Consider the following 11,354-nt stretch of genomic DNA (forward strand, 5'->3'; position numbering starts at 1 on the left):
AGGCTGGCTGCTAGGTGGCGCTTCCATTGCGGTCGGCGTAGAATATGTAAATCACTAGATACCCCTATTCACGAACGTACGCCCGGCCGACGCAGTACAGATACGCCGTTTACGTAACGCTTTATCAGGCCTAAAGTTATTCCATCTTATATATGGAATAGTAATGTTAAAGTATGGCCGCCGTTCCCGATTCGAAATTTAAAAATTTTACGTCGTTTGCATAAGTCGTCCGTGAATAGGGATTTACGTCGTTTACGTCCACATCAAAATCAATAGGCCCGTGCGGCGGACTTAGCCGCAATGCACACTGGGAAATGTAGGCGCCCGGCGCATGCGCAGTTAAAAAAAAAACGTCAATCACGTCGGGTCAAGCCTCATTATCATAAAACACGCCCCCTCAGACAAATTTGAATTAGGCGCCCTTACGCCCGCACGCTTTAGGCTACGCCGCCGTAACTTAACAGGCAAGTACTTTGAGAATCAAGTACTTGCCTCGCTAACTTACGGCGGCGTAGCCTAAACACGCTAAGCTACGCCGCCGCAAAGTTAGGACACCCTACGTGAATCTAGCTATTTGTCATTACCGATTAATAATTTTATGTGGAGCAAATTGTTCCAATGTTGTGCTGATCTAATGGCACAAAGTAGTATTAAACCCTGAGAAAGTTTAATGCCATATAGTTCTGTGCGTTTCTGCAAGTTTAACTCCATACATTTCTTTGCGTTACTGCATGTTTAACGCTATATAGTTGTGCTTTACTGCAAGTTTAACGCTCTATAGTTCTGTGCGTTACTGCAAGTTTAACGCCATATAGTTCTGTGCATTACTGCAAGTTTAACGCCATACATTTAATTGCATTACTGCACGTTTAACGCCATATAGTTGTGCTTTACTGCAAGTCTAACGCCATGGAGTTCTGTGCGTTACTGCAAGTTTAACATAATATAGTTCTGCTCTCAGGTGTCAAAGCTGCTGCGACCGGAAGGACGGTGGCGCTGAGCGAGAGCCTGTGTAAGCGGCACTAGATGCTCAGTGCAGAATGGGGGTCTGGGGGTTCCTGAAGACGCAGTTTGTGGCCCATCTGCTCATTGGATTCGTCTTTGTCATAGGCAGTCTCGTCATCAACTTCCTGCAGCTCTGCACCCTCCCACTATAGGGCGTCAACAAGCAGCTGTATCGACGCATCAACTGCCGGCTAGCCTACTCTCTGTGGAGTCAGCTGGTGATGCTGTTGGAATGGTGGTCCGGCACACAGTGCACCCTCTTCACTGACCAGGAGACGGTGGATCACTTCGGGAAGGAGCACGTCATCATCATTCTTAATCACAACTTTGAAATTGACTTCCTATGTGGCTGGACCATGTGTGAGCGCTTCGGAGTGTTGGGAAGCTCGAAGGTTCTCGCAAAGAAAGAGCTTCTAATGGTTCCTCTGATTGGCTGGACGTGGTACTTCCTGGAAATTGTATTCTGTAAACGCAAGTGGGAAGAGGACAGAGACACGGTGCTTCAGGTTCTGCACGACCTGCGGGACTACCCGGAATACATGTGGTTCTTGTTGTACTGTGAGGGGACGCACTTCACGGAGACCAAGCATAAAATCAGCATGGAGGTGGCAGATAAAAAAGGTCTGGCTCATCTGAAATATCATCTCCTGCCTAGAACCCGAGGATTCACCACTGCGGTCCAGTGCCTCCGAGGAACAGTCTCAGCTGTTTATGATGTGACGCTAAACTTCCGGGGAAACAAGAATCCGTCCTTGCTGGGAATTTTGTACGGGAAACAATATGAAGCGGACATGTGTGTGAGGCGTTTCCCTCTGGAAGAGATACCTGAAGACGAGAAGGAAGCGGCAAACTGGCTTCACAAGCTGTACCAGGAGAAGGATCTACAGGAATGTTATTTCCATGAGGGCACCTTCCCAGGTATCCAGATTATATCCCACCGCCGGCCATGGACCCTCCTAAATTTCCTGTTCTGGGCCACCGTCCTCCTCTCGCCTCTAATCTCGTTTGCAATTGGTATCTTCGCCAGCGGCTCCCCCCTTTTGATCCTGTCCTTCCTGGGCTTCATGTGGACAGCTTTGTTTGCTGTCCGGCGTCTCATTGGGGTGACGCAGATAGAGCAAGGGTCTAGCTATGGTAACAGTGAGGTAAAGATGGATTAGCTTCAGGTGGCATGCACTGAAGAGGCATTATGGACTTTCTCTGGATTTATATTTCTTACTAATGTGAACTGAGGGGGAGGAAATGCCTTTCTGGCCAATAGGAATCTGCCATTTTGTGTGCGAGAAACCCAGCGTACTGTGCGCTCTGCAACACCGCAGGCTTTGTTACCCCTAACCTCCGCCCTCCACTCCATCCTGCCCCCCCCATCTATGGATCTGTATTACCCCCTGGTACAATCTGCTGCTGGATCTGTATTACCCCCCCCATTTCACCCCACTACAAGCATATTACCCTCTTCTATCCCCCCCCCCCCATCACTGGATCTGTATTACCCCCTTCTCCATATTACTCCTCAATTACACAAAATGTATTTTACCTTCTAATCTCTGCCCCTCTCTCCATCCTGCCCCCTCCACAGAATCTGTATTACCTATGATTTCCCCCAATACCTTGCCTTTCTTTCTAGATTAGGATTGCCCCCTCCTTTGTTCTCCCTCCCCTGAGCCTGTTCTACTCCTGATCTGTGTTATGTCCTACTGTATGTCACTGGCTCTGCCTCCCGGAGCTTCATCTCTGTCACACATGGTCCAATGCTGTCCCTCGTCTTTTGCAGATCTGTATTCCCATTCCAGGGAGTGTCAGCACTGCCTCTTCCTTTTCTGTATTCTCCTTCCTGATTGGCTCTGTCCCCCTTGATCCCTACATCTGTATTATTAGTTTGCACATAAAGCTACTTGGTGTGTACTGCACTTGGCCTCTGCAGTTTGCACCTAAAGCTACTGTGTGTGTACTGATTTTGTCCTCTTCAGGCCATTATAATGTCTGAAAGGACAACAAAGAGAGGCAGAGAGTCACGAGGGCAAGCAGGCTCTGCATCTAGAGGCAACAGTGCTGGTGGTGGACACGGTGCATCCTCTTCAGCATGTGGCCATTGCACACGCTCGTCCTTCTTTTCGGGAGCTGGCTGTGTTGAGCCTCAACATGCAGACAAATTGGTAGAGTGGATGACCAAGCCGTCCTCATCCTTGTCCTCATCCTCTCTCACCCAGGCTCAGGGTACTTTGTCTGGCAAATTAGCTGCCAAGGCGTCCTCTTCCCTCTGCTCAATGGCATCACTTACTTCTTCCCTAGTTCCACCATGTCCTCCTGAGGAGTCCCCGGAACTGTTTCAACACAGTGTTGGGTACATGCTGCATGAAGATGTGCAGCGTTTTGAAGGCTCCGATGATGGAACACAGATAGAGGAAGGCAGTAATGTGAGCCCAGAGAGAGGGGGTGCCCGAGAGGGACAGCAATCTGGCAGTCATGTTCCCCCAGCTGCAGTATACTGATGATGAGGTCACTGACTCTACGTGGGTGCCTGATAGGAGAGAGAAGGAGGAGGAGGAGGAGGAAGAGGCACAGGCACATCTCCAAAGAGGCAGGATGCCCTCCAGGGGCCAGCTTAAGGGCAGCACACCAACTGCATTACATCGCAGAGCTACGCCTGTGCAGGGCGCTGCTGTGTCTCAACGTTACTGCAAAAGTTCTTTGGTGTGGGCCTTTTTTGAGACATGTGCATCAGATCGCACCGTTGCTATTTGCAACATATGTCTCAAGCGTATCTCGCATGGCCAAAACATCACCCGCTTGGGCACCACATGCTTGACCAGACATATGTTGACCTGCCATGCAGTTCGTTGGCAAGCATACCTGAAAGACCCACACCAAAGAACAAAGCGGACCTCTCCTTGCCCCTCATCAGCTTGGATCTCCAACCCCACTAGACCCTCAGTCCTCTCTGAAGCCTGCACTGATAGGACTGAAGGTGTAGAATTAGGTGTGTCACAACCTAGTAGTACATGCGGACAATCTACTGATGATACCAGACAAATTTCCCTGCCCCAGCTGCTGCAGCGCCAAAAGAAGTACTCTCCCAGCCATCCACATGCCCAGCGGTTGAATGCTAGCTTAGCGAAATTGCTAGCACTTCAACTTCTGCCTTTTCAGTTGGTAGATTCTGCCCCCTTCCATGAGTTTGTGGAATGTGCGGTACCTCAGTGGCAAGTACCCAAACGCCACTTTTTCTCACGGAAGGCGATTCCGGCTCTCTACCGCCATGTGGAAGGCAATGTCCATGCCTCGCTGGACAGGGCAGTCAGTGGTAAGGTGCATATTACTGCTGACTCATGGTCCAGCAGGCATGGACAGGGACGTTACCTCTCTTTCACGGCGCATTGGGTGACTCTGCTGGCAGCTGGGAAGGACGCAGGGCAAGGTACAGTAGTGTTGGAGGTTGTTCCGCCACCACGCCTCCAAACCACTACTACTGGTTGTGACACACCTCTCTCCTCCACCCCCTCCTCTTCTTCCTCTGTGGCCTCTTCCTGTGCTGATGTGTCCTCAGAACCAGCCGTGCTCCGTAGGCGTACGAGGGGCTACGCAGGAATGCAGGCAAAGAGATGCCATGCGGTGCTAGAGCTGGTGTGCTTGGGAGACAGGAGCCATACTGGGGCAGAGGTTCTGTCAGCTCTGCAGGGGCAGGCTCAGAGGTGGTTGACGCCACGCCAGTTTAAGCCAGGAATGGTGGTTAGCGACAATGGCACCAACCTCCTCTCTGCCCTGCGACAGGGACAACTGACCCATGTGCCCTGTTTTGCTCATGTTCTGAATTTGGTGGTGCAGCGGTTCTTGGGCAGGTACCCGGGCTTACAGGATGTCCTGAAGCAGGCCAGGAAAGTCTGTGTGCATTTCTGAAGGTCATATAATGCCAGTGCTCGGCTGACAGACCTCCAAAGGGAATACAACCTGCCCAAGAACCGCCTAATCTGTGACATGCCCACTAGATGGAACTCTACATTGGCCATGCTGCAGCGGCTGCACACGCAGCAGAGGGCCATCAATGAGTACCTGTGCCAATATGGCAGCAGAACTGGGTCAGGGGAGCTTGTTTTTTTCCCCACGCCAGTGGGCCTTGATCAGGGATGCATGCACTGTCCTGTCACCATTTGAGGAGGCCACAAGGATGGTGAGCACTGACAGTGCATGCATCAGTGAGACTGTCCCTCTTATTCACATGTTGGAGCACACGCTACATGGAATAATGGACAGGGCCCTTGAGGCAGAACAGAGGGAGGAAGAGGAGGACTTCCTTACCTCTCAAGGCCCCCTTTATCCAGACAGTGGTCCTGCTTGAATGCCTAACACAGAGGAAGAGGAGGAGGAGGAGGATTGTATCAGCATGAAGGTGGAGCCTAGCACTCAGCATCAGCAGCAGTCTTCAAGGGATCAATTACTGTCCCAAGGAACACATGGACTTGTACGTGGCTGGGATGAGGTGGCTGCGGATCCTGTCGTCCTCAGTGACCCAGAGGACTCTGCACCGAATGCCTCAGCAAACCTACGATGCATGGCCTCCCTGATCCTGCAAAGCCTGCGTAAGGATCCTCGTATTCGTGGTATCAAGAAGAGGGATCATTACTGGCTGGCAACTCTCCTTGATTCACGTTACAAGAGTAAGGTTGCGGACCTTATCTTGCCGTCACAGAGAGAGCATAAGATGAAACATCTTCGGGAGGCCTTGCAGAAAGGTCTTTTCCCCGTGTTCCGTGCTGTGCTCTTTCCCCCATGTTCCGTGCTGTGCTATTCCCCCCGTGTTCCGTGCTGTGCTCTTTCCTCCGTGTTCCGTGCTGTGCTCTTTCCCCCGTGTTCTGTGCTGTGCTCTTTCCCCCGTGTTCCGTGCTGTGCTCTTTCCCCCGTGTTCCGTGCTGTGCTCTTTCCCCTGTGTTCCGTGCTGTGCTCTTTCCCCCGTGCTGTGCTCTTTCCCCCGTGTTCCGTGCTGTGCTCTTTCCCCCGTGTTCAGTGCTGTGCTCTTTCCCCCGTGTTCCGTGCTGTGCTCTTTCCCCCGTGTTCTGTGCTGTGCTCTTTCCCCCGTGTTCCGTGCTGTGCTCTTTCCCCCGTGTTCCGTGCTGTGCTCTTTCCCCCGTGTTCCGTGCTGTGCTCTTTCCCCCGTGTTCTGTGCTGTGCTCTTCCCCCCCGTGTTCAGTGCTGTCCTCTCTCCCCCCCCGTGTTCCGTGCTGTCCTCTCTCCCCCCTAAATCTGTCAGGATGGAGAGCGGAGGTAGGAGCCGCTAAACCCGGCTCCTACCTTTTCAGAATGAACAGAGTCAGTGATCACTGACTCTGTCCATTCATATAACTGAGCATCGTAACCTGTGTTTACGATGCTTCAGTTTATGAATGGAGAGCAGCTTCCCTCCATTCATTTCAGCTGAGGGTGCAGAGAAAGGGCCTGGGGAATCTGTGTCCTTAGTCCCTTTCTCTGTCTTAAAGGGGAGATGTCAGGGTTCTGTTAAGACCCCTGATATCTCTCCAAAGACCCCCAACAGGGCTGATAAAAAAAAATGCAATAAATATTTTTTTTTTAATAAAATGTAAAAAAAAAAAAATAATAAAACACACTGACAATCCACCCCCCTAAAAAAAAAAAAAAAAAAATCACTGTAAAAAAAATGTCAAAAAAAATTGTAAAAAAAAAAAAAAAAAATACTGTCACATGACATTTAAAAAAAAGTATCGGTAATCGATATCGGCGAGTACTTGAAAAAAAGTATCGGTACTTGTACTCGGTCTCAAAAAAGTGGTATCGGGACAACCCTAGTTCAGACAATTTTTTAGTCCGCAACCCCAAGGTATGACCGGTTCCAGCAACCATCACCAGCGTCTGTTTTACATGGTGCGGGAATACCTAGGAACAAGATCAGACTTGGACACTTTTCCCACCGAAAATCCTCTGACTTACTGGGTCTTGAGGATGGATCACTGGCCAGAGCTTGCACAGTACGCAATTGAGCTACTGGCTTGTCCTGAATCCAGCGTTCTTTCAGAACGCACATTCAGTGCTGCTGGAGGCTTTGTGACGGATCACAGGGTGCGCCTCTCCACCGACTGACCTTCATAAAAATGAATCAGGCTTGGATCACCACCAGCTACCAAGCACCTGATGCTGATGTAACTGAATAATTTTTCTGAAATGTCAGATCCCTTGGAGACTGCCTATGCTGATGCTGAGTGACTATCCTGTTATGCTGACTGAATATCCTTTTCCTCCTCTTGCTGATAGCTTGTAAGAACATTGTTGATTCTGGGCACCGCCACCAGTGCCTAAGGCCCAATTTTTCTGCCCCTATTTAACAGAGGCGTGTAATTAAAATTTTTGATGCAATGCTTTGCAGCGGGCTCATTGCTGTGCTCCAACTAGAGTGTCTGTGAGAGGTTGCAGTGTTGTGGCACCAGCACCAGTGCCTAAGGCCACATTTTTCTGAATTACAATTTTTGATGCAATGCTTTGCAGCGGGCTCATTGCTGTGCTTCAACTAGAGTATCTGTGAGGGGTTGCAGTGTTGTGGCACCAGTGCCTAAGGCCCAATTTTTCTGCCCCTGTTTAACAGAGGCGGGTAATTACAATTTTTGATGCAATGCTTTACAGCGGGCTCATTGCTGTGCTCCAACTAGAGTATCTGTGAGGGGTTGCAGTGTTGTGGCACCAGCACCAGTGCCTAAGGCCCAATTTTTCTGCCCCTGTTCAACAGGGGCGTGTAATTACAATTCTTGATCTAATATTTCACAGCAGGGCGTTCCAGCGCCCACCAAGACTAACTGTGAGGGCTTACAGTGTTGTGGCAACACCAACACCCAGGGCCCAAATTTATGCAGAGTATATACGGCAGGCCCCTACTTTCAAACATCCAACTTACAAACGACTCCTACTTGCAAACGGAAGGAGACAACAGGAAGTGAGAGGAAATCTACCCCTAGGAAGGGAAATTCTCTTCTGTAAAAGGTGTCTTCTGTCCACTGATGCTTTATCACCAATCCTTGTTTCACCAAACAAAAAAAAAAAAAATCTTTTGTCATTGGGACAGAAAGAGAGGTGCAATCTACTAAACAGATGCACACAGACAGCAAAACAAATGTTACAGGGGTGATAACCCTTCTCTATGTTTTCAGAAAAGCTTAAAAAAAGATTTTATGGCTGAAGCTACAAAGCTTAAAGAAGTACCAGTTGAAAATTACAAACAGATTCTACTTAACAACAAACCTACAGTCCCTGTCTTGTTTGCACCGCCTGTATACTGCTGTTCAAAGTATATAGGGCCAAAGGGGCTTGTAATGACCTGGGGGGAGGGGGGCGGGGAAACCCATGCTATTTTTCTCAGTGATTTTCATCAATATTGCAGGGATCAAACATTACATTAAAGCCGCAAGCAGTCTTAAATTACTTTTTTCTTATAGTAATCTAATTTTGTGCAGGGACAGTTCTAAACATGTGCCACTACTATAGACACCCAGCAGGTATGATATTTAAAGGAATTTTTTACTTTAAGCATCATTGAAATCGCTGCTCCAGAAAAAATGACCGTTTTTTTCGATTGATACATGTTCCCTGGGGCAAGACCCGGGTTCTCAAAGACGTTTTCCGACAATAACTTGCATATTGGGCTTTAAAATGAGCACTTTTGAATTCGAACGTTCGAGTCCCATAGACGTCAATGGGGTTCTAAATGTTTGGGCAAACGTTCGGTCCGTTCGAAGGTTCTGGTGCGAACCGAATGGGGGGGTGTTCGGCTCATCCCTAAACCTTTATAGGGTCCAAGTATCGCCTCGTGCTACCAGTAGTGACACGTACCCTAGCCAAATGCAAAACTAGTGAAAACTGTCAGAAAAGATGAGTAGGGGAAAAAAATGTCAGACACCTCCACCTGAACAAACATTCCTGTTTTTGGTTGTCTCATTGTTGCCCATCTAGTGCACTGTTGTTAATTTCAATTAACAGAAAAGCAGCTGAAACTGATTAACAACCCCCTCTGTATACACCCCTCCCCCTCTGCTACTTAACTGACCAGATCAATATCCCAGGAGTTCTGATTCAAAGTTGTTCCTTTAATTGTTTTGAGCAGTGTATATATAATGCACTCTTCAAATGTGCTTTAAAATGCATGGTTTTCCCTTTCATGAACAAGGAAATAATGATGTTGGGCTGGTATTATAATGCTATGGGGCTGGTATGACATTTTTTCCAGGGCTGGCTTTTATTCATAGTCTGGTCCTGGATACTGTATATCTTATATATAATAACGGAACTATCTTCAGTGTAAAGAAGAACAAGGAGTCCTGGAAGTAATGGTCAATCCCTCACAGAGCCCTGATCTCAATATCATTGAGTCTGTCTGGGATTACATAAAGAGAAAGAAGGATTTGAGGCAGCCTACATCCACAGAAGATCTGTCGTTAGTGCTCCAAGATGTTTGGATCAACCTACCTGCCAAGTTCTTTCAAAAACTGTGCAAGTGTACCTAGAAAGATTGAGGCTGGTTTAAAGCTAATGCATAGTAACAACAAATATTGATTTCGATTTTTTTCTTCTATTCATTTACTTTACATTTTGTTAATTGGTAAAAAATAAACTATTAATACTTCTGTTTCTGAAAGCATTCTAGCTTTACAGCATTTTTTCACACCTGCCTAAAATGTTTGCACAGTACTATTTATATATACTGGGGCAGATCCACAGGGCCAGATTCAGGTAGATCAGCGGATCTTTAGATCCGCGTGATCTATCTGATTTAAGATACGCTGCCGCAAGTTTGAGAGGCAAGTGGGTAATTCACAAACCATTTACCTCCAAACTTGCGGCAGTGTCGTACGCCTGTCGGATCTAGCCGAGATGCCGTCGTATCTTGTTTTGAGGATTCAAAACAAAGATACGACACGGGAATTTTAAAATTACGCCGGCGTATCAATAGATACGCCGGCGTAATTTCTTTGTGGATCTGCCCCACTGTGTGTGATATATATATATATATATATATATATATATATATATATATATTGTGAAGGATTAGCTCGTGGGGATCACCTTTTCTGAAATCACAGTCTGTAAGCAGGCACTTTCTTTTAAGTCTGGCGGATGCCAGATTTTATTTATAAACGGTTTGCAGATTAAAATAAACAAAACAATAAATTAAATCCTTGCCGTCCGGCGCTAAACTAAACAAACAGGATCTCCTCTCTATACAGTGTGGGGCTAGTCCCTGACACCCACAAAACATGTAGTAAAGCAAACCTTTTCAGTCCAGCACTCAGCGCTCCCCTCACTCAGATCCCTTCCTGAGTTTCAAGCCAGAGCCCTGTTGTGCTCTCTTCCTGGACATTTAAAGTCCAGCTGATTGTGGACTCCAGTGGACCCAAACATCCGGACCGGAACCCTAGCCAGGCCCAGAGGCTGTAAAACCCGGAATGGATTCCGGTTCAGTCTCTCATGATAGAACGTATGCGAGGTGAAATGTACCTATGATCATGTATCGCACCTCGCATAGCGTCACAATATATATATATATATATATATATATATATATATATATATATATACTGTATATATATAGATAGCATTTTTTTAACGTCATATGAGTTTTAGGCCCATTGATGTTCTTCTTTATACTCTGTAGCAGTGTGCAGTTCAGTTGTGTATGTGGAATCCAGAGTGTAAACTGTGTGACATGTTTTAGGGTCGGAAGGTATTTTTTTTTACCTTTGAGATATAATTGGTCATAAATGTCTCAGGGGTCTCTTAATTTTCTTCTGGATCCACAGAGTATTGACTCCTAAACCTGATGTTCTGCTTACTGCTAAATAAAATATTCAGCTTTAAAATTATAACCTTATGAGCTTTTTCTATATATTATTTAAATGTTAAATACACAAAAGAGGCCGAATACTTGTAAACTGGTGCCATTACAGCACAGTTGCTTTGGGTCTGAATGAAAAATTTATTTTATTTTACACTTTTAAAATGTAGAGTGCTGCCTAAGAGGAGAGATGGGAGATACAACACATGCTCCTACCTTCATGAGGAAGATATGCTGAGCCATACCAATGTACCAGGGGCGGACTGACAACTCATGGGGCCCCTGGGCAATAGGAGATTATGGGGCCCCCGGGCAATAGGAGATTATGGGGCCCCCGGGCAATAGGGGATTATGGGGCCACACAGAATACACACAGACACACAATATATACACACAATATACACACACACAGTATTCATACACACACTGAGAAGCTACTGGAGAGGCGGGGCAGCTATAATCTTGGGATTTTGAGACCAAAAGGATGTCCGTAAGGGACATTTTTTAGGGACAGATGTAAAAA

General features: G+C 47.2%; 1 protein-coding gene across 1 annotated transcript; it reads left to right on the forward strand.

Annotated features, from left to right (window-relative positions):
* Positions 1-959: 959 nt before the first annotated feature.
* AGPAT3 (1-acylglycerol-3-phosphate O-acyltransferase 3) lies at positions 960-2,261 on the forward strand. Its single transcript, XM_040336962.1, has one exon. The coding sequence runs from the start codon at positions 1,227-1,229 to the stop codon at positions 2,163-2,165; it is 939 nt and encodes a 312-aa protein (XP_040192896.1). The 5' UTR covers positions 960-1,226; the 3' UTR covers positions 2,166-2,261.
* Positions 2,262-11,354: the final 9,093 nt, after the last annotated feature.

The sequence above is a fragment of the Rana temporaria genome, chromosome 2 (genome assembly GCF_905171775.1).
Source record: "Rana temporaria chromosome 2, aRanTem1.1, whole genome shotgun sequence".
Lineage (NCBI taxonomy): Eukaryota > Metazoa > Chordata > Amphibia > Anura > Ranidae > Rana > Rana temporaria.